Source organism: Chelmon rostratus, chromosome 9 (genome assembly GCF_017976325.1).
Source record: "Chelmon rostratus isolate fCheRos1 chromosome 9, fCheRos1.pri, whole genome shotgun sequence".
NCBI classification, from domain to species: Eukaryota; Metazoa; Chordata; class Actinopteri; order Chaetodontiformes; family Chaetodontidae; genus Chelmon; species Chelmon rostratus.
Genome location: NC_055666.1, coordinates 8250618 through 8275245, shown reverse-complemented (window position 1 = coordinate 8275245; position 24628 = coordinate 8250618). Strand labels below are relative to the sequence as shown.

Sequence of the window (24628 nt, the reverse complement as noted above, 5' to 3'; positions counted from 1 at the left end):
ACAACCACACCACCATGGATAACCAGAGGATGAGCTGAAATGTATTGAGCTGAGTATGGAGCAAAGCACAGCACCAGTCCGACCCGTTTGTGTTGAGGGGCTGTGTTTTTTTGCACTTGTGTGTGTTTGTGTGTGTGTACCTCGGCTCCCTCTCTTGCCCATGCTGGGTTCCTTGGCCTCGGCCATCCAGTTATATTCAGGGGGCATGGAAACAGGCCTTAGGTCACCTGGAACGACCAATCAGCAGTCAGAGAGTCCGCTAGAGGGAGGGCGTGAGGGTGTCACGGGAAGGCGTGACTGAGAGACAGCGTGGGAGACAGCTTGAGGGGTGGACAGGTGAGACAAAGTGTGTGCAGGTGAGGGGGAAGGGACAGGAGACTCTTGAGACAGCTATGACACGCAAAGCAAAGGTCACATGGCCTTATTTTCAGGTTATAGTGTCTAAGTTGCCTGTTCACAGTTAGTAAACTCCAAAAGCACGGGTGACCACTCAATACTGCGCCTGAGTGCATAAAGCAACATTAATGTTTTTTGAAGACATGGCCACTAACAAAAGTCACTCTCATTTGTTAAGTCTAATTTGGTCTCCACCAGCTTCTGAGGAGAATATTTGGTTCTTTAGCAGCTAAACGCTCAGGCAGGTAGCATATAGAGCTTTTTTTTGCTGCTTGCTGTGGCTGAAAACAGTGTTAGTGGGTTAACAGCCGTAAAAACCAAAACAATGAGCTAAAAGAGGATAAAAGGCTGAGTACATCTGCACAGAGCCGAGGTCAGGTTATAATCCCCTGTGGGTTTGTCACTATGAGAGATGCCTTTTGCACAATACATTGTCACTGACCCGCTGTTAATTCAAAAACATTGAATTAAATGTAGTTTTCAAAATCTGATTAAATATAAGGTTGTTTTCATTTCTAACTTTCAAGTCCAGTTGTGTTGGGTGCTACTCCATTGATTACCTGCTTACAGTACGGTAGCTTTACAGTTCAAGTAACCTATTGCTAGCAAGGCTACCATAAAATAGTCTTCTAATGCTTCCGCCTGTCACATGGCCCTCGCCTTGCGAATCATAGGCCCCTTGAGAGTCTTCGAAGACGGTACAGGATGCTGGGGAAGCTGTCTTGGACAAAGGTGACACAGGTGGGGCAGACAGGGAGCTGGAGACGGTGTTTTTGGACTGACCCTTAGGCATGTGATCAGTGGTTTTGGGTCGTGTGCATGTAGAGACACAAAGAAGCGGAGCCATGAAGCAAGTGATGAACACACAAGGAGGAGTTCTGAGAAAAAAGGTGAGAAAACTGGTGGGAGAGAACATGCTGCTTTACAAAACAAGCACAGCCATTACTGCCCCATTCACACTGTCGAGTTGGCCTCTCTGTCTTACCATGAGTGGGGGTCTTGTCCCGCCGGCGGACCCCCGTATTGCGGCCCCTGTCGTAGTCGGGCCCTGGGGGTCCGTCTCCCTCCAGTAGGGAGAAGAACTGGCCGCTGTCCTGGTCCAGGTAGTAGCTGACTGCCTCTGAACCTTTGGAGCCGGACTGGGAGCTCACGCTGTAGCGGCTGATGTCGTCGCATGACATCAGCCCCAGCTCCTCCCTGGGGTGAGCAGAGTTGACATCATCACTGTCATCAGCGCCATCATCAGTGTCATCAACAGGATCATGATAATCAACATAATCACCATCATCAAACATCTGTGCGTGCAAGCGTCTGACCTGGTGCTGTAGAGCCCAGAGACAGGAGAGAGGATGTAGACGTCCTGCATGCTGGGGGCATCCATTTTGGACATGCCCAAAGTCCCACCGGGTGTAGGGGAGGTGCTGGTGGGGCTGGTGGGGACCGGCTGAAGGGAGAAAGAGGAGCGAAAGAAGGAGAGAACGACTCTATTTGATCACCTTGTTATGAAGTATATTCGGAGGCTGATGAGGGGATCTCAGAGTAGCGCAACCTGCAGAAACTGAGCAGCAGATCTTTTCCTGCCTCACAGAAAAACAAACAAGCACACAGTTTACGGCGTTACGAGGGAAGGGAACCTTTTATTTGTGATATCTTCCTTGTGCTGCAGCCGGCACTCATTTTAACACCGAATCACAAACAAGAGAGTTATTTCCAGAGAGCTGCCATGTTGGGTATGTTGTCTTTTTTTTATATCTGTCTGACTGTGCAGCCTCTCCCACGTTCAATCGCTTCGCTATTTTGTCATTTTGTCTCAAGCCTCTTCACTCACACAGGGCTCTCCATGTCTGTTCCCATGACAACCTCTCCTCTCCCCGTTCTTCCTCACTCCTCACCCCTCTCCCCTCTCCCGTGCCACAGGAGAAGGAGAGGACAGAGGAAAGCTAGCGTGGCCTCCTACCTCAGCTTGACTCAAGGACGCGTTGATTCATTTGTCATCAGGTCCTCCGTGAGGACAGGATGCCTCGCTTCTGATGTCATGGAAACTCAGTCCAAATTTCAAGTGAATTATATTTGTTCACAGCCGGAACAGCTGGGGTGACAAATACGTAGCGCGTACTGACAATTTCTCCCTGAGGAGGAGGTTTCCAGGTTTTGAAAAATGTGGTGTTTTACTGTACAACTGAGGAGGAGTGCTCCATTTTAGAGAGGAGATGCGAGTGTGGACAGAATGGATAAACAGACAGAGCCCGAGCGATGGCGAGGCAGGCAGCGTTCTCATTAAGGAAGCCCAGTGTTTCATCATTTCATCAGCAGTGCATTAAGCGAATACATTTCATATTCCTAACTTTCCACCCCCCCCTCAATACCTCCATCCCCAGGCCCTGTCTATATCTTCATCTCTTTCTCTCTCGCAGTCTTCCTCTTATGAAGGCAGCTTACAGTAAGACGGCTTCACAATAAATAATGAAGACGGGGTGGAAAGAGAGGGACGCGGAGAGAGGGGAGAGCAAAGGAAATAGGACAAAGAGAGAGAGAGGGAGAGAAAGAGTGCAGGAGAGGGAGAGCGAGGCGGGGGAGCTGCGCAGTGTGGTGACTGGAGCTGAGAGTGAAAACAGTAATTTAGTGATTACAGCCCACTGCTGCCTGCATGGAAAAGTGTGTGGGGGGGTAGAGATGGGACCTCCACAGCAGGCGAAATTCCACTCTGTTAAAACAGCACTTAAACCATTTGACCCCTGCTGCGTCCACTCCAAACTAACTAAAAATCTAATGCTCTTGCCCTCCCTAGACCAATGTTCCCAATCCCAGCACCTGCGCATGCACACATGCAGACACACTTACACGCGCACACACTCGAATATGCTCAACATAATGTTTTGACTATGTAAGGCAAAAGTGAACCAGTATGAATAAAAAAGTTTACAGCAGTAAGTTTACACACACCGCCGTTTTCAATATGTCCTTTTTCACTGCAGACATTTTGACCCGTCACAGTTTGGAAAAGCAAGTCATGACAGTAAACCAGCATGCACAATACCAGGACCCTAAACCTGAAGCAGCTAACTGGAATTCAGACATCATTCATTACATTATTTATACCTGTGCTTTTCTTACTGTGGCATGTCAAAACATCGTCTTTGAAAAAGGCCTATTGAATCTTAGTTTAGACTGAATTAGAGCCTGACCAGTACTGGACTTTACAGGCTGACAGTGATATCAGTGTGTGTTAAACATATCAGATAATGATATATTTGCCACATAAACAAGCATGTTTGATAGGAATACCTTAAACTGGGTTATCACACACTGTACATATCTCAGAATGATAGCAACTGAGATAGTCTGAGATTTTTCAGCTAAAAAAAATAAACTTGAGTTGATTTCTGCAATAAACTGTAATTTCTTGCTACTTAACGACCAACATATAGTCTGATACTAGCTTCAGACAAACTAATATAATGAAAACAAAATCACAAGCTGTTAATACTGGCCCTGCTAATTAACTGTTTTCAATTAAAATGACGATAGATCAAACCTTTATCTGTGAAGGCATGGCAGAGATTTGCATTCGCTGTCACAAAAACAAACCAACAGAATGGACCGTAAGTAAGATGCCAAAGAAGGAATAGCCCCTCACCCATTCAGCTGGCCCATCAATAATACATACCCGTCCAATACATGTTGCCTAAAATAGCATCCATTCTCAAAGAGCAGTTATTTATGTACAGTATCTAAACATATAACAGATTTATAAAAGCAGGGTCACAGACAATGTGTGGCACACGTGCGACCGGTGAAGTGACCTGTGATGCGGACGCTGATGTGGCCTTCACACACACATGAAATGAATCCCTGCGTGGACATTTTGCAGCAGACAAGCACGAACACAATATGCAGCGTCACAGTAATCCTCAACTTATCGGTCAAAATCACTGCCAGCATCACTGTAATTAAAGCAGATCATTGAATTGCTTTTACTCCATCCTACCGTAGATGAGACAGACATGCAAACACACACACACACACACACACATAGAGAGAGAGAGAGAGAGATATGCTGTTATTTAGTAGAATAGAAGAGGTTGCCATGGAAGGATTTAGGGCTGGAATCACATGATAATTTGTGAGATAAATTGTTTCCTTTGTGGATTCAGTTATAATCCAGCTGAACGTTTGCCACATTCGGGCTAAACTTCACAGCCGTACAATTCATCCTCTAAAACCAGGCTTAGAGGTATGCGTGCGCATGTGTTGAATGTGTGTTTGTTTCTGGAGTGTGTGCGTACAGTATGCTTTCAGAACCTAGCTTACAGAGTGCAGTGACCCAGTTCCTTCACCTCTCAAAGGAGCAACGCGGCTGATGACGGAAAACATCTCTTTTCATGCGTGCCCAAACATGCACAGAAACACACTTGCGTTGACACATACAGATGGACAAGCTCGCATACGGCCATGCTTAGAAGTGTGCGCGCACCCACCCGCCCCCAGTATCCACACACTCGCTCACACACAGGCTGTTTAGCAGGATATTTTGGATTCAGTGCATTATCTCCAGTATTTGCTGAGTAGCGGCTCTTGTTTCAGAGCCAGTGGAGCTGCCTGTAGTTGCTTATGAATAATTAAGAGCTCCAGTCTCTCTGAGAGAGAACAAATCTAAAACACTCCTTTCTTCTCTTCTCCCACAGATATCTCGGTGCTCTGATCTGGGCGCTCACGGCGCGTTTGTGTCTCAGCATCCCATCAGGGTAGAATTCCCACAATCCACTGCTGTTGCACGCAGCAAATATAACAATAAGCTTGTGGTAACAACTTAGAGTGATGATCTAACAAGGCAGCAACCTTGTTAAAGACAGAGATGGTGATGAAGTTGCAGGGGGCTTTATGGTTAGTACAAGGTTTTAATGGTTTCTAGGTCATTATAGAAACCATATTCACAAAACACTGAAGCCTATCATGTAAACATGCACTTACATGTATCCTGCATTTATATGCTCGCACTCATGCAGCAACCAGACAGTCATCAGACACAGCCCTCTCCTAACCCTTTTGTCCGTCTCGGCACAACTTATTCTTTCCGTGCACCAAAATGCGAGTGATTTTTCTGGGCTCTGAGTGAGTGACGGATTTACAAAGTATTTGCCCTTAAGTGAAATGTGTACACCCGCTCTGAGCTGTAAGCCTTCAAACAAACATTCCACCTTTTAGATATACTTCACATTAAAAATGTACTCTCTTCAGAAAAGGAGATGTCCTTTGGGGCAGAGGTTGAGTGAATCAGACCCAAGTCTCAATAAATATGAATGTGATTGTGAGTGGGAGTGTGGATGGACCCTTTGGTGACCTTGTTTTGCCCTGCACTGGCCCCCGAGCTGGAAGTTCAATGCAAAGCAATGAAGCACAGACAGAAGATTTAATTTGCTATTGTACCCACTTCATTTTCTATATCTCTATCTAAAAATATTCTGTATGCTTTTGGTATGCATAAATTCTGTTCAGGTGGAGGTTTAGCTACCAACACACTTATGAATGGCTTTCAACTGTGCCAGCAGTACGGCAGGCTGTAAAAAAATGAGAGATTTGTTGAATCGCTCAACAGGGGGATTGATGCAAGGTCAAACAGTGAGCAAGTTTCCTTTGAAAATATTTGTTTAAAATGCCAGTAGGAGAATGGAGAGTGTGGGCAGTAAAAATCCAGAGCTGAGAGTGAGTCAAGGATGAAGCCAGAGGTACAACACAACTTACTGTACATAGTGCTAAATCATCCTACCTCAAATCCTTAACTGCAAGCACAAAGAGTGCACAGATATACATGTACAAGACGAGACCGACGATTTCTCGCTTCTTTGTTAGAAATTCAAATGCGGTAAAGGCTGTCACTGAATCAGCGCTTTTCAGATCGGCATGTGGCGAACAGCTCGTTCTAATACTGCAGTTAAGGGCGTCCATGTGTTGCTGGCGTTTACCTGCAGGCCCAGTGGTTTCCAGCGGACGTTCCTGAGCAGAGCTGGTGTGGAGCTCAGGGTGTTCTGGGGCCTTTTCTTCAGCGTGAGGATGACTCCGCATGGATCCTCTCTCAGAGCGTTGACCAGGTTCTTCAGCTGCCAGCCCACCTGAGGAGCACACACACCGGGCTACCGAAACAACTGCTGCAAACCACTTCACACACACACAGTGCACGCCTGAGGAAAACCACCACGCACAAATCTAAGCTTTAAAAAACTGTTGCTGCAAACCACCACACACAAACCTGAGGACTGCCTGTCTAATACGCCACATGCTACCATTCATTTGTTTTTGTATATTTTATTACACGGGGACACTAGAAATATTATAGGAAACGAGGAGAAGAGAGATGCATCAAAGGTTCCCAGCTAGAGTCAAACTGGGGACCCTGGCAGTTCATGGTCAGCGCTGAGTACTAAGCTAACTAGCTAACAGCAGCTAGTAGCTATACAGCCAAAGGCAGTAGAATATAGTGAGCAGCAGTTAGCAGCTACTCTAGTGATATGCTTTTTCAGTTCTTACACATACCTGTGCTGTACCATTTAACCCTTCTTGGGCCCCTCATGTGCTACTACCAGTATGTAACATATGATTACAGTGACCATATCCATTGTTTGTGCTGTATATCATTTCAGGCCTGTATGTTCCTCTGTGAATTTTGGTATAAAATTAGACCAAAGGCCTCAGAAAAACACTTTTTAATGAAGAGAGTGCCCCCGTTTTCCCACAACTCCTGAACAGTAGGGCAGTAGGGAGTCAACTTTCTTTAATTCTTTAGTTCCCTGGTTCTGGACCAAGGCCATTATATGCCATCGTCACCAAACCTGGTGTATATTTGAATGAGCCATAAAATGTTTTTATGCTATACCATTTCTCTACATCTGGTTAGCCTCTCCCATGTGCAATTATTTGCCGATTTATTAGGTACTCTTGGCTGAAATGAATCCTGTAGTGCACTAATACAACAGTCCTGTGACAGATCTTACCTTAATGAGGGTTATGATGTTCCGTTTGGAAAGTAAACATAAAGTTGATTCATATATTTTAATGACATAAAAAGTCATATTGCATTGGACCCTTTATATGATTAATACATTTAAGTGGGCAGTGGAGTGTACAGCAACTATCAAGGCAAAAAGAAAAATAAAATATAAATAATATACAACGTAATATGTGTACTTTGATATCAATTTGGATCTACATGCAGATTTAAAACATTTGAAACATCACTATACTAACAAGTTTACAGGTTTGAGTCCTTTCTTTTAATATGGTTCATGCCATAGCCAGACTATACAGACACACCTAACTGCTGCATAAAAATTATTTTTTTACTACCTAACCTCTATCCTTGACATGTATTACTGAAACTTCACCAAACTGGTTATTACAGGTTGTTACTGGCTACCAATACAGCAAGACACTGCCGCAATCACTACCACAATGCACAACGCTGTCCTGGTAACTCTGGTCTGAAAACACTATCATATTGAAATAAAATTTGGCTTCATCAGTAGGGTTGAATTTTGAGGAAAAGAGCGAGTTGGTAAAAGATAAGAAAGGAGTGCTGACTGCAGAGTTTCCACGCGGCTCCTGCCAGCCTGTCTCCAGAGCTCGCAGCACTCGTCAGGCCATTGATTGGCTACACTGGTCTCAGCCACTGGAAGTGTCCGCAGAGGCCGTCGCGCTCACGCACACTCACCCACACACAGACAAAACTGCTCTGACCCTATTCCTGACATAATGATGACCAGCCTGTGTCAGCCTTTAGCGGCCCGCTTCCTCCTCTCTCGCCCAGTTCAGAACTCTGAGTTCAGCCAATGTTCGCCAGCAACAAGAGCCACCATGGAGGTAAGTTACTACTGTATGTTTTGTCCTATTCTGCCCACTGAAACACAAGAGGACTCCCCTGGACTGCAATAATTCATTTGATTTATCAATTCAAACTGTACACCTGTAATTCATTACCTAATGACAGAAATAGGACAAGTAGAAAATAAAAAATAGCCAGTTTAAGAGTTCTTGAAGGACCTCTTGTGCTCAGATAACACTACCATATGAGCTCTTTGGCCTCTTTCATTAAGGGATAGTGTAGCATTCCTGAGAGTTAGATGAGCACATCAATATCAATCTCATTTTTGTCTGTTTAACATGAAGATACTCTCAGGTGACAGTTATCTTAATTTAGCATAAAAACTGGAAGCAGGGGGAAACAGGCAGCCTGGCTCAATCCAAAGGTTAAAAAGCCTGCATGTCAGCACCTTTTAAACTCACTAGTTAACACATTATATCTCAGTTTTTCCCTATAACTGCACAGATTTGGCATCCAGTTGGCCAGCAAGAAGCCCCACCAGGCCAGAATCTTTTTTTATGCCAAAAATAATACCAAATATCCGTTCATCCAGATATCAGTTTGTGGGGGCCTCTGAGTCAACCTCTGTGTTGAAGCCTGGGAAACTCTTGACATGATGCCAATGCTGCTACCATCCAAAGGGTGGGATTACCCCCCCATGCACATGCAGCGGCTGCAGAGCAGAAGAGAGACAGGTGAAGTGAAGATAATCTGTTGGTACCTGTTACAAACAGGCTTGGTATTGATCGACACGCTAAGTTGCTGACAGATTTCATGTTTTTGTGTTTTTAGCTGGGCTACACCAGAGAATATTTGGTTAAAACAGATGTTATTTTGGCCCCATTGTTCTCCATGAAGTTTGCTGGAAGTGATGTGATGTAGGTCCGGTGAATTTAATGTGGAGTGAGCACTTTCACACTCCATTTGAAAAATAGCCATATAAATGCTGCATTGCTCGTCAGCAACCGATCATATGATAAATCAGGGTGCAATTTGGCTTTGTGTGCTCTGATTAATTTGGCATGCAGTTAACATACCAGTCATGATTTGGTTTTAATGAAACTCAGCTCCTGGCATTTGCTCCTAGTGTTCTTCACCACCATGAAGGAGGAAATAACAGAACTAACAGGCAAACCACTTCTAAAAGTGATATATTTTCTTTATTATTTATCTTGTTTGATTCAATTTGAAGAGTGGTTCCAACCAAGAAGCACAGAGCAGTCTACCTAGGCGAAACACTGATCTAGCTTGCCTATTTGTGTACCCATGCTTACAGAATCGATGCTAAGATAAGCTAACCCTCTCATATTGAACAAACTGATAAGAATGTGAAATCAATCTTCCTATCTAACTTTCAGCAAGAAAGAGAATAAGCACATTTCCCAAAATATCAAACTACTCTTTTAACAAAGAAGCCAACATCATAAAAGCATTTTGCTCTAGTATCATATCATTTTAAACAATGCCCAGCCTGAGACAGAGAATTCATTAACCTCTGAAGGAGTTAGTCATTTTCATGCCAAACGGAAATCCAGAATTAACTGACCTTAAAGTGAACGAAACTGGACTTGATCAAGCTAAACTTCTCGACCCTTGTTAGATCTGCCACGATGGTAGAAAGCCCACGTCGTATGTTAACAGCAAACACAAAGCCTATCCTAACCAGGCCGGTTAGAACTGTTCTGTTATGCAAATACACAGAGCAGAGGGAAACGAGAGACCTACCAAAATAATAATAGAGCATAAACTGCTGCTTGAGAGGTTTTTCAAATCCCTGGGGTCTTCATTATTTTCCCAGATGCTATTACCTCCACATAATTATGTTGCCTCTTCAAACAATCAGTTTGTTATTTGAGCAAATTCCACATTTTACCTCAAAAGAGAAGCTGAGCTAAAAAACTGTGAGTCCTGTTTTGAAGTGGGTCTCAAACAGAAGCTCATGCATAGACATGAAGGCAGCGCTGTTGCTAAATACGTGGGAAAGGCCTACATAATGATTCTATAATGTAATGGAATTTGTTCATTCAATATTCACACTAATCTAATTTTTGAATATGGAGCCTTGCTAGATAAACTTATCAGCCGTGATGTTGACAGAGAGTTTGCTGCTAGTGTGGATCCATCTTCCTCTTCAGCAGCTCGACTTAGGGTTGAAAAAAGAACTATATTGAGTAGAGACTTCCCTCTTCTGCTCTCCCCCCTTCTCCCCTCATTTTCTTTTCATCCTCTTCCTCTTCTCCCTAAGTCCCTCTTTACGTCCTCCTCCCTCTTTCACCCAACTCTCTCCCAGCTCTGCCTCATCCCTGCATCCCCTGACGATCTCACCCCCCTTTCCCCATCACACACACACCTCTGTCTCCCCCTGCTTATCTCCTCCCCCAGGGTGAGGGATCAGAGTGGTGAGGGTCTAGCTGTGGGAATAATGAGGGGTTGGGGCTGAGAACCTGGCAGGGTGCGATCTGCACTGTCACCCCGAGGAGAGAGAGGGAGAGAGATAACACGCATCTCCCTCACGCGTCAATCAACCCCGCTCCCCGGCGCCTTCGCACGAGCAGCACCTATCCAGACGCACGAGGAAATACTTCCTGAAAAAAGCACACAAAAGGCGTCTACACACAGACACAAACCTTTTTTTTTTCTCCTCAGAAATCTCAAATAAACGCTGGAACAAATCGTTTGTGCCAGAGCTGACAGCACAGGCAATAGACAGGGCGCTCAATCACATGCTCTCACAAGGCACCGTTCCATTTAAAATGGCTGCCCATTTTTGTGCCTCTCTCTGATGTGATGAGTTGAAGGCAGAAATACAAGTTATTTGAGTCTGAAAGTGGAACATGAGTTCACATTTCAAACCAGACGCCTCCTTCAGGGGTTTCTTACGACAATGGGAACAAATTCCAGAAAGAGTGAGCTGACAATCACGCTGGACTGAACAAAGGTCTTGTAACAATCGTCCTATAATCTGCTCCCGCAGCAAGTCTAATTAGCCTACATAGCGACACAGGCACAGGACAGGAAGCACCATGGCGGCCGTGGTGGTGGTGGTAGCAGGCATCATGTATCTTGACATCTCCTCAACATAGCACAGAATGGAGAACAAAAGACATTTGCAGTATGTATTCACAGAGGAAACACGTGGAAAGTACATTTCCTGTGACTCTTCATGACTGCAGTGTTGGGTTTGAAAGCTTTTTACACTCACCACTGTCTGGTGGTTGACTTGTATCACCTCATCCCCTGCATGGATCTTCTTGCACTGGTCTGCTGGAGACTGTGGAGGCAGAAATTGGAGAAGAAGAGGACAAACAAATTCAGGATATATTAAGACACGGATTCATTTTCATTGTGGAATTTGAGAACATAAATCAGAGTTGGTGGAGTGTCAACTAAAAACAACTCACATTCTCTGTGGTTCCGGTGATAACATGGAGTCCATCATACGTCGATTTGATATACATCCCCTGAAACACAAGCACATACAGGCAGTGAGGGAGGATTCAGTATAATACAGAGCTCACAGAAAATACATGATATGTATAATTTTTGTCTGAGTCTTGACTAACAGATAAAGAGACAAGTTAAAGGAATAATTAACATGAAGTGCCTTAGTAAGGTCTTGGTCACTGGAGAGCCTCCAGAGCAGCTTTAGTTCTCCTTGTCATAGATTCTCCCACTGCCGTTCAGTTTATTTGACTTCAAAGGCTCTTGAGTATGATTGACTCTAACTGATCAGTGACCTCTGGCACAAGCATCTGCTGTTCCTGTTTTTCCACAGATTTGTTCATGTATTTCCATGAATTCATCATCATCTGCACATGAAACTTTACTCCCCCCAAAGACTTGACCTGAGACTTGAAAGCAAAAATATTTTTGGTTTTGACCCGGTGAAGACCTTTAACAATAAATGATGAATAAGACAGCAAAGGGGGACTTGGATTCAGTTATGTAAAACATTTAACAGCTTTGAAAGGAGAAACTTCAAATGCCATGTGAGAAACTGTCTAAATAAATTCCAAAAAATTGTGACTTGGATTATGTGGATAATTTTAGGCTTTAGGGGCAGCGTAACCAGTAGGCTGTTTGAGGGAGGATTGGAAGAAGGGGGATTTCATACTGTAAATACTACTGTGTATTGTAGCCTGTACACTCTATAGAGTGATGTCACCTTCACGATCAAAGGGACAAGCAGCAACAAGTAGTCGTGGAAGAGCGAGAGGATCATAGAGACACACTGCTGCCTGTGATATTCCTGTAATATTTCTATGATTCTTCAGCCTGCGCTGCTGAAAACAGACCCTCGGACCAAGCTGCCTCTGTCCCAAAATATGTCAGGGGAGACATGACTATATGTAGAGTTTGCACTATAGATGTTTTGTGTAGGACATCCTGCAATCCTGCAACAATGTCCTTTGAGAGGTGTACATGGGTGTGTGTGTTGGTTGTTAGCCGACGCTGACAATCAATCAGTTCCTGTTACTGTTATTTTTCATCCCATACTTGGTGTGAATTACAGTAAAATACCTGATATCATATTTGTCATATTATATCCTCTATCTTTTGTATTCTTTTTAATTTAGTCACCCCTTCACACACTCTCTTGTTTTTCTGTTGATTTCATTATTGTTAAGTGGTTTGTTTGTTTATTCATCTATTCATTTATGCTCTTTCTCTCCCTCTCTAATACTCCTCCACCACCATAACATTATTATGTTACATAACCAACTGTAGTACAAGTAGGAGTAATAGTAGCATTATTACTAGTATTCGTATTATTAGCATTGGTAGTAGTAGTAGTAGTAGTCGTAGCAGCACTGGAAGTTACAAAAACTAGGAGTAGCATCAGCACACATTTTTTTATCTTTATTATTAGTAGTATTTTTTTTCCTTCAATTTTCCTCTCAATTTATTTTTAAAATCTCCCTTCCTATACTTTGCATAGACTGTAGATATGTATAAGAAATGGCATATAATTATGTATGTGCAATATTAAATTTAAACACAACATCTGAAAACACAACACTGACAGATTTTGACCTTAGAGCTTTTATGGCGAATGTGTCAGACGAACATTAACATTCATTTAGAGTCACGTCTGGCTCTTTAGTTACTAAATGCTCCATTATATTCACTAGCTAGTTGTCTTTTTGCTATTTGGTGTGGGGCAAGTAGCATCCAGTGTCAGGTATGTTTTTTTGCAAAAAAACAGCTGCCTGCTGCTGCTGGAAGTTTGTGGGCCAGAAAACCAAAACAGTTTGCTAAAAGATGACAAAATGCTCTGTGGAGCTGTAGTGAAATGCAGAGTCAGGTTATAACTGGGTTTGTCACGATAAGCGACCCCTTTCCTATCGCACACTGTCATTTAGTCCATGGTTCATATGAAAAAACCCCAGCTCTGGTGGATACATGTGTGCGCATGCTCAGGTGTGTCCTTACCAGCCCTTCACTGGGCATGATGCTGGTAAGGTGGACCACCTCCAGATGGGCAGACTGAGAGACCAGAGAGTCCGACGACAGAGAGATGATGTGGTCGCATATCCCTGCTAAGGTCTTACACTAGAGAGGGCATCGGAGGTAAAGGAGGCAGAGGAAAGAGAGAGAGAGAGAGTGACAAAAAGGGAAAGACAGAAAGTTATTGAGATTGGTTTTGGTCCACGAGGGATGCTGTGACCTAGCTGGAGGAGGTGAAACAGAAATCATTTCATCAGATTGTTCCACATCGCCACTTCCATCACTCCAGCACACAAACTGTTTCCTGTCACAGTCTGTCCACAGGCATACCCACAAGACACTGTCACAGACAGAACAACACATCACCGATACCAGCTAACCCCGAGGTGCCCAGATGACATTTTCTAACATCTAAATTACAGAGCACAAATTCCATTTGTTTGGATCTGTAATTTTTAAAATATTTTTTGGAGGATGAGTTTTTTTTTTTTTTTTCAGTGCACTTTAATTCCTGCGCATCTGAGAAAATATGCAAAACAAAAAGCTTGGCTTCACCTTGCCTTTGTTCTAAATAAACCTTGACTGTTTTTCAGGCTATTTGTCTGCTTGGTCACGCATGCAAGTTAATTTATCATCAGCAACATCTCTGCCTTCTAATCTTGGCTGACTGACTACAGAGACTGTTACCCTGGTTATCCTGCCTCATCGCATCACCGCTTAGTACGCACGCACACACATACACATACGCTGAAACGTAACAGACATACATGTAACAGAACATGCGTTGTCTACACTGACACAAGCAGCATGACAGTGATGAACTCTGCATAAAATTATCTTCTGATCTCAATCCTAATGAGCAATTACTGGATTATAGTGATGAAATAGATGAGATCTTCAACACACACACACACACACACACACACACACACACACACACAAACACACACACACACACACACAAACACAGACACACATACATATGTACTGTAGGTAGTGCGAGCATTCAAACACACACAAACACACACACACACACTATAGCTCAGAGCCTATGATTCATTCAGCATGAGAGAAAAGGTGGAGGTTCTTCAGTGAACGGGCTATGTGATGCTTTTGCTCTCTGTCTCTCTCACAGAAACATAAATATACAGAATCCTTTTCTGGGTTAGTTATTCGAACATTACACTGCATGTTTAGTTTTCCGTTCATACAGTAATTTTATGTTCTAGTCAACATGTACAGGGATACCAGGACTCATTCACAGACACCAACCAACACTTTGAGCTTTCATTTGAAAAAATTAAAGGGCAAATAGACAGGGAACTCAGAAATAAGTAGGGGAAAAGTGGAAGCAGAGTATATCTCATCCTGCCCATGTTGCCATAAATAGTATGTGAGGTCCCCAGCTGGAAACCACAGCGAGTGACAGTGTTGTGGCTGTGCTTGTATCCCTCTTTGATCATTGGATTAATAGTCTTGACCTGGGATTAGCATGGGCCGAGAGACAAAAGGCCAGTAACCAGTGAGGAGACTCTCAACTCCTCCAGCTCTGACACACCCAGCCTTGATCTGACACGCCTCCAGAGAATCGGAGCGCAGATTATAGGGAAGTTAACTTATGTGGCTGGCTGGCGTGAGATTTAAGAGCAGTCACACAGAAAGCCAGACATAGTATGCTGCCAAATGGATTAAGCTCTGGCTGCACACAAGCCCCCTCCCGCCCCCCACCTTGTTCACCACCACTCTCATTCTCATTCTCTCTCGCGCTTTCTTCCTCCGTGTCCCTTCTCTTACAGGCTAACAAACACCGAGCACGGTTGTGTAATGCAACATGCATGAACATATGCACCGTGGCAAACATACACCTCACCCCAGACACAGAGAAAAATGGAGAGAGGGAGAGCAGGACAGAGGAAAAGAAAAGCTGGGAGGTTGAGAGGGAGAGTCCGGGAGGAAAGGGGAGAAAACAAGGGAAAGGGAAAACACACAACTAGGACAGTCTTATGTAATTCCTCTCATCCTTATGCATGCATGCACACAAAAACACACACACTCATACACACATTTCACGCTCCATCAGACACACAGACTCACACATGCTCATATCTTATCTCTCTCTTCTCTCTCCATCACACACACACACACACACACACACACGCACACACACACACACACACACACTATCCCTGTCCATCTGATTGCTGCAGGCCGTAGTCTGGAGGAGAGCAGAGTAGCAGTGAGTTTTGCATTATTGAGCAGAAGTTGACAAACGTACAACTACCACTACAGTAAGAACAGCAGAGATGACCAGAGCATTGAACAGTGACTGAACTGCATGTTGTATACACACTGGATTCTCTGTCATACTGTGTGTCTGTCTGACTTAAGTAAAACCAACACAGCTGTCCATTAGACTCAACTAGAAGTAAAAGTCTGGCAATAAAATGTGTATTTCTGTAAGTATTAAGAGCAAATTATATATCTGAGCTTAACTCTTCAGGCAGACTTCCTATCAGAGTATCTACAGTTATTTAAATCACAGGATATTACTGTTGCATTGGCATGTCAGCAGTCTAATGATGTTGTAGCTGGTTGAGGTTTTGCTCATTTTAACTACAGAAAACACATTTTATTTATATAAAATGATCATGTGCACGTAATGAAACATTTTATTTTACACAGAGGAGAAAAGTTGAATTTTCCCTGTCAAATAATTGAGTGAATATACTCGATAATGTTTCATCACTGGTCTGTAAAGTAGTTTTCTTTTAGTTAGCTATTAGCAGTTAATAGCTAGCTATTAGTCAGTTGGCACTATGTTAGCAATTAGCTAGTTAGCTAGCTTTTAATCAGTTAGCAATTAGCTAGCTAGCTAGCTAATCCGTTAGTTAGTTAGCTTTTAATCAGTTAGCAATTAGTTACCAGCTAGAGAGATAGTTAGTAGGTTAGATAGCTATCTAGTCATTTAATTAGTTGGATAGGTAGGTGGTTGTTAGTCAGTGAGCAGTTAGCTAGCTAGATAGCTAGTTAGTTATTACCCAGTTAGCAATTAATTACCAGCTAAACAGATAGCTACCAGGTTAGATAGCTATCTAGTCATTCAATTAGTTAGCTAGGTAGGTAGCTATTAGTCAGTTAGCACTAAGTTAGCATTTTAGCAATTAGTGAGTTGGTTATTTAATTAGTTAGAATTTCTGTATCATGACAAAAAAAATGGCCCATTGCCTTACCAAACAATATATTACATGGTTCCCAATAAAAAGACAAACTAAAACAAAATGGAGCTAATTTTTACCATAAAGACGGCACGCTGGACGAGTACACTTTCCTCCTTCCAAATGGAAATACTGTCCTGTTTCAAAACTGATCCCAACTGTGCATCATCATCTTCATCATTTCCTGCACATGTGTAAGTGTGTGTACTGTATGTTACTGTGTGTGCTCGTATGCAGTGTACGATCTAGTGTCAGTTTCACAACACCTCCGCTTTATTAATTTCTTAAACGCATAGTAAACAAGGATCAGCAAGCAAGCAAGCAGCATCTAAAAACAAACACCTCCTCCTCTCTCCCTCCGTTCACGCTGTCTCCCTATTTCACACACAAGCCTCCCACACACCACAGACTTAGTCATGTGTAGCCTTTAGTCTGGCACCCAGGGTTTTGTGTGTGTGTTTGTTTATGGGTGTGCACACAAATGCAGAGCCATTAAAATATTTGAATTTACCTGATGTCACTGTCCTGTGTTTTTAATTGGCCTGTAACAACAGAGGCAAAAGACAGCCCTGGTTCCACGAACAAAAAGCTAAGGGGGTAGTCATTTTGACAGGGGGGCATGCATCAGGGGGAGACCAACATCTCAAATACAGTCGTACAGTTGGCTTTGTTTATAGAAATATGTCATACAGTTGCATATACACTATAAATTGATAGAATGTCTCATCTGGGATGTATTTCTTGGCATAAAATGAACAGATATGTTTCTGTGAACTACCCCTGCCAACATTTTATTTGGTTTCCTCCACCTGACCTTGAATGGCAGCAGGAAGTGTCCCGATCCAACTGTCAGCCCGGATCAGACACTAGCTGCTCACTCGGTTTCACACGTGGACACAGACAGTTCTCCGTCACACACGCACGCACGCACACACTCATTCACATGCACACAGGCGCACACACAGCAGCTAAACTGGAGCTTTCAAAAGGCCTCAGGCTCGCTTGCCCTTTAACATGCACGATTCTGTGCCACAAATTCCCACAAAAAACGCAGAGCACTCTGACACGCACACACACTCCCATGGAGAAAACATCTATAGAGGCAAACACACACACACACACACACACACACACACACACACACAGACATTTTCAGCTGTGTCTCTTTTCAGTGTGTTCAGAATCGTTACAACTGCAAAATGAATTAGATGAGAAGATTGGAAACAGGGGCCAATGGCTAGCATGGCTCTGTCCACAGGAAACAGACTCCACCGACCGGTAAATCAACAATATAGTTATTAACATATAATTAACATGTAATGTCTCATTTGTTTTACCCTTACAAAAACAGAACTGTAAAAACGACCACTTGTGGTTTTGCGGGAGGATATGTGCCTGGTTGCCTGGCAACTGCTTTCATTGACTTTTACACTTTGGTTTTGTAAGGATTTGTGTGGTGACAAAAAAATGAGCACACCATGTTAATTAATGAGTTTTAGAAGTGCTGATGGATAGATCTTTATGCTATGCTAAGCTAACCATCAGCTGGCTGAATCTTCCTATTTAACATACAGATAAGAGAGTGATATTACCATCCTCTGCTATCAGGGTTTCATAGCTTTTGGCGCCGTCCCAGGTGGCAGCCTGTAGCAGCAGCTCCCGTCGTGTTTTTTAAGTTTTCGTTTATTTGTCCGTTCGTTCTTTTTTTTTTCTGTTTTCTGCAATTTCCCAGCTTGGGATAAATAAAGTATATCTATCTATCTATCTATATTGAGCTTCTCATCTAAATGCTTGGCAGGAGAGCAAATAAGTGTATTTGACAAAATGCTGAATTATTAAATTAATGCAACATTGGACTTTAACAGTCTGACTACTTTATCCATCCATTTAACAGCTGTGGTGCCTCTTTCCTATTTTCTGGTGGAAACAGCAACTTTGACTCAGTATTGATATTTTAGTAAGAATTTGACATTTGAAAGCAGAAACTTACCACATGGAGAATCTTATTCTCCGTCTCATACACAGTGCAATCCTGTAAGACGAGAAGAAGACAGAAAGAAGAAGAAGAAGAAGAAAGCATGAGATGGTGAAAGCAGCTCTGTGAACATCCGCATGGAAGCTCAAATATCTCCCTCCTCCAAATATAACAACCAGGAAAGAAGGAAATAAGAAAAATGAGACGGCAAACAGGAAGAAAGATGGATGACTTCTTTTTCAATGGAGAACATCAGCAGTCAGCTATCTCATTTCAAACCTTCCACATTATGCATATTACTTTATATTTTAGGTAGACTCAAGCATTGGATTGACCAGTCCTGGGTCTACTCTGGAGCTCCGTCAGCCTCCGCAGGATTTAAAAACGACATTATTTGTACATGACAGATTGTTATTTAACGATAGCTGATAGTTAATCTATTTCTGGGACAGCAGCCAACTGAATCCACCAGATGTGCATGGTAGCAGTTAATTCATCTGTTTAATGCATTAGTGCGGACGGTGCTGCCACCTTTGTCTGTCTCGTTGCACTCTGGCAGCCACAAGTTCATTTGGCCGATTGTAGACCTACGGTGGCCCCTTTCTCCTCCCGCTCCTCTGGCCCTTGTAAGAGGGGATGGGTGTTATCTGCTCAGCTTCAGGACTCACTCTGGGCACACGTACAAACACACTCTCACACACTCTAAGCAGGCTCTTACAGGGACACATGGATGGGGTCCAGAAGAGCAGTTTCTGTCCAAACAATGAGATTTCTACGGTATCAGAGTGTGTATGCATGCGGCTCCAGTTTTAATTTTTAAAAAGTGCATTTGTGTGTGTAAGTGTGGTGAATCTACATGAGGGAGTGAGCCAGAGGGGGAGCAGAAGGAGGAGAGGAAATGAAGGAATGACAGACCCCTAGTTCATTCTCCATCAGGGCCCATAAGTTAAGCAGAGAATGAGGTCTAACAGTGAGTCGATGAGTATTTCGCCCGAGGCTGTTAGTGAGAGTTACTCGCCCCATCAGCTGCAAACAGCTTGTGGCAGTGGGCATATGTTCCACTCATAATCAAACCTATAGAACAGAGCTAAAGACTCGGACAAGCTGTACCCATATTGACGTACCCAATTCAAACCCGCTTTAGCTTTGCCCTTTCATTTCAAACCATGACTTTTATTATATGAGCGTAATGAATATGGACATGATGGATTGTGTGCCGTACACATCCTGTGTCTGTGTGTGTTTGTGTGTGTGTGTGTATATGCACCTGTTGTACAATGGTAGTTAATTCTAGGCAGAGCTGCACAATGTTGTTCTTCAGTAATGAGTACTCCGTCACACTGGCAAATGGAGACCTGAAGCAGACAAAAAAAAAAAGAAAAAGTAAAACACAGTTCATAATTTGACAAATGCATCTGAGAGCTTTAAAACACTGTGAACTTTTGTAGAGCGTTGGGTAATTGTGCTGGTCGTGGTCTCATTCTAAACTCCTGTCTGTCAAGATTTGGAAATGGAACATGGTGTTTCTTTCTCCAGAGTGAAATAGGTCTCAAAATCACACTTTATGTAAATGAATGTGTGCAATGTGAGCCATTTAAAACATTAGTTCCTCTCTGGAGGAAGTGTTTTTGTTTCCTATCTTAGTGTTTTTATCAAATTTTGTGACTTTCATTTATTTGCTAACAGTGTGATTGTAAAAGCTGTGATACAGCAGTGAGAGAGACAAATAAAAGCTATTCTCTGCTCCTCTCAGAGCGCAAGAGCAAGTGAGAAAGACAAACAACAATGTTTGGTTTCATATCATGGCCAGGAGGCTGAGCAACCAAAGGATCTACAAAAGCTTAACTTTGCTTTATTTGTATGTGTTCAAATGTGTTTTTCACATGGTTTTCATCAGCTGATTCAACTTCACAATGACAGCAGAAAACGCTGTTATTTTGTCCCTTGCTTGTGTGCCCTGTGCAGTTCTAACAGGTGTAAAATTTAAAGGAATAGTTCAACATTTTGGGAAACATGCTGAGAGTTAGACGAGGAGAGACGAGGCCATTCTCATGTTTGTCTGTCACAGTAGACAGTTAGCTTAGCACACAGACTGGAAGCAGGGGGAAACAGCTAGCATGGCTAGCTCCGTCCAGTCTTTATGCTAAGGTAAGCTTAATATTTAATGGTCAGATATGAGAAAAACAGAGTATAGTGTCAGTGTATTCATGCTACAGCAATAGCAGTATAGTTGTACATTTTGATAGAATTAATATATTAAGATTTTTTAGTTTCTTGTGATCACTTTTATGATCACCTATGATCACCATTTGATAAGAAAAATGGGGATGTTGTCCTGAAAATTAAAGGTTACATTCCCAAATTCATTTTTCAGCCTCAGGTTCGGTCCCTACCTGTCAAGCCAGGCGAGCAGGTTCTTGGCTGCACCAATCAGATCCACCACCGAGGTGAGGAAGTCATTGGGTAGCCTCCGGGAAGCACGTCCATCGTAGTGTCCGCCCCGCCGCCGGCCCAGGATGAAGTTCTGGAGGTTCTTTGCTGAAGCGTTCAGCTTGTGGGACAGAGTCCGGAGGTTCTCTGTCTCTAGGCCGTAGTTCTGAAAGACAAACAAGACGGATTCATTTTAGAAGTAGCATCACATTACATACAATCCTTGTCTGCACACAGTAGGCATTTCAGATTACAGTCGTCCATCTTAAGGATCAGAGCCTCTGATGGAGCAGATATCATGGCGGTCGCTTTCACTTGTGTAACCCGAAGTCTGTAGTCGACCCTTTTATACATGTAACTACAATATCTGTGTATTCGGCACTACATTCAATACTGTCCCTGAATGCATCTTGTGTAAAGGACTAAAACTGTTGCTATGCTAACATGTTGCTTTTGCAAAGCAAGCTGTGTCAGAAGTCATTGTTCTGAGGTTTCCTGCGGCAGTGACCTGTTTGATCAGAGGTTAAAGAAATCGTTGAAAGGGCCGATACCACGCTCACAACTGTGCGTTAAGAGTGTGGAGTCAGGCCTAAAGAGTGAAAGCTGCGAGAGACAGTCCAGTCCACGGCTATTCAATCGAGCATCTCTGTGAGCCTCACATGAAGGCACTGTAGACTCTGTCCCCTTTTTCCTCCCTGTCCGACGTCCTGCTCTGCACAGGCACAATGGTACCACACCCGGGACCCTTACTGTGTCAACGAGACTCCTGGAGGTCATTGCACTCTGCTGTTGTTCATCAAGAAATAGCTGCGCCACATTACTCCCTATAACGTGCTAACCAAGACTAATCAGCCCCTGGATCTGGCGCCATACACAAAGACATGAGACAGATATCGATCTTGTTACCATCCCACCATCCCAAAAATGTAAATAAGCACATTACCCAAAATACTGAACTAAATGTTTATAAAAATCCTTTATTAATTCTCAAAGAAACAACTGCAGTATATTTTGGAAGGGATACAACTCACACATATGGACTTCTAAATAAGAAGGATGGTTTTATGAGTTGAACAGAAAAGCTATCTACTGTGATTAAACCATAAATGCTTATCGTGAGTGGAATGAACCGGAATTAGAATTACTGTATCTGAATAACCATTAGCATTTTCAGAAAACAGCCCCTCTCTGCCCCAATACAAGAACACCAAGCAGCTTGAGTAACCCATTACTGCACTGTGACCCTCTCAAATAAACACACACATGCAGACAGACAGACAGACACACACACACAGAGACCCACTGAGCCACATTGCTCAGTGTCCCAAGGCACCTCCAGCCATGTCCTGCCTGACAGAGCCTGATTCCTGCTGACACAAAGGCTACACACACACACACACACACACACACACATCTTTGTATAGTCAGATGCGCAGGCTTAGCTAGACGTATCTATTCCTCCTCTGCCTCTAGATCTATTCTACACAGTCACGACCACAGTGACTACAAAGAAGAGAGGGTTTCACAGTGGCAGAGAGAGAGAGAGAATTGACGAACTAAAGAGGCAGAAGACAAGAGGGAGAGAGAGGACGAGCGAACACCCAGCTATGCATCGCACTGAAACTGGGTCATGCATGCACTGTGTTCCGTATAATCTTGTGTTTTCTGCGTGGATGTAGATGTATATACATGAACTTGGAGTGTGCATGTTTGCACAGCTGTAATTAGCCTGTCGTATGATCGGATCTAAAGCTGCGCGCGGCTCTCTCCGGGGGACAGAGTGCCGAGATGAAGCGGGGAATAATGCCCTGTGTCGACTGTCTGAGTGACTGTGTGGAGAAAGGGAGAGAAATAATTTGAGCGGTGCGTGCATATGTGCGCCTGTGTGTGTCAAATCAATACAGTAAGAGGGCGATGCCATTAGAGCAATCACCCCTCCACCTTCATGTCGATGTGGTTGCCATAGCAGCCGTGTTTGGAGTGGCCCTCTCCTCCATGCTAATGTTTCTACCATCGCTCACGGAATCACACTCAGGCATCATTTATGAAATGTTTGGGCGAAACGTGGAGCTTAACCATCGAGTCCTTTTCGTTTCAAAAGTAAAGCATTCAGCCAAAATGTAGCATATCTAACCTCTATGAATCACAAGATTATTGATTTAGCATATGTTGCTCTCAGCTTGGAAGATGTGCTTTCACTGCTCAACTCAGGCACATGAGCTTTGTATCACGAGCAAATTGTGAATTTTTAATGCAGTTTTTTCTTATATACCCATAACAGATCCAGCGACACTTTTCTATTGGGCACCGGATTCAAATGAAACCAGCTTTTTTTCACCCAAGATAAAAGGTTGTTTTCAGCTGCTTAAAAACAGAATACAAATTATAAGATATACATGGCTTGATTTGTTTGTAATGACCTTTTTTATGGCAGTGTTAAAAACAAAGTGCTTTAATTCAGATAGTGGTTAGCCTTGAGCAATCATCAAAACTGGGGGAAAAAAAGCTATTATAGGACCATCAGCCAACTCTGTGACGAAAGTACATAAAAAGGGGAGAGAACAGTCAGATAAAAATCACTTGTACCAACCAGAGATAAGCATATGCACAAACACCTGCAAAACCAACACAGTCAAAGGGCAAAGGAAACAAGTAGTGAGTGGAGGGGTCACACAATAATGGCGGGGATGCTACCTCACAACCCAAGGATGACATTCAACAGTCATTTCATTTCAGCTTCCTGTCTAATTAGCTCAAATGTTTAAAACTTAAAGTGAAGATAAAAAGGACCAGAAATGTAAATTACAGCCAACTATTTGATAACATTCACACACCCAACAGGATTTTAAAATCAATTTGGAGTCACTCAGGGTAGCGCTGAAAAGGAACCGACAGAAAGCTGACTCATCTGTGTGAAGGAGTTACAGGAGGAGATGACGACACAAATCACAGAACAAAAGCAGAGCACAAGTAGAATCAGGACATAGTTCCAAAAATAAAACAGCTACCTAATTATCATTATGGATTATGCCAAGATATTCCATTTTTTTGTTGTTCAGTTTTTACGGCTTAATTTTTCAAGATGTTTTGGTTCAGAGGCAGAACATCCTAACCTGACGAGCCAGATGGTTTGTTGCACAGAACAATCTGGGAAGTCGTCCATTGCAGCTGTTTGGAAAAGGGAGGGTATTTAAAAAAAATACAAGGCAGGTGATTGGATGAACCATTGATCTGTCACTGTCTATCACGGGCTGACTTCAATCAATCAGCTCAAGAAACCACGTGATTTAGCGAGAGAGCAAAATGCTT

At 43.1% G+C, this 24628-nt stretch overlaps 1 protein-coding gene across 1 annotated transcript in view; it reads right to left on the bottom strand.

Moving 5' to 3' along the window:
- si:ch211-26b3.4 (connector enhancer of kinase suppressor of ras 2) overlaps nt 1–24628 on the bottom strand; it is a 53994-nt gene that overhangs the window by 13409 nt on the left and 15957 nt on the right. Inside the window, exons 3-12 of the mRNA XM_041944095.1 lie at nt 21283–21485; nt 20157–20244; nt 18905–18946; nt 13685–13804; nt 11653–11712; nt 11454–11522; nt 6360–6506; nt 1713–1840; nt 1382–1593; nt 141–227 (exon numbers count right to left, since the gene is read on the bottom strand). Coding sequence (XP_041800029.1) covers nt 141–227; nt 1382–1593; nt 1713–1840; nt 6360–6506; nt 11454–11522; nt 11653–11712; nt 13685–13804; nt 18905–18946; nt 20157–20244; nt 21283–21485 — 1156 coding nt within the window. The remainder of the gene's footprint in view (nt 1–140; nt 228–1381; nt 1594–1712; nt 1841–6359; nt 6507–11453; nt 11523–11652; nt 11713–13684; nt 13805–18904; nt 18947–20156; nt 20245–21282; nt 21486–24628) is intronic.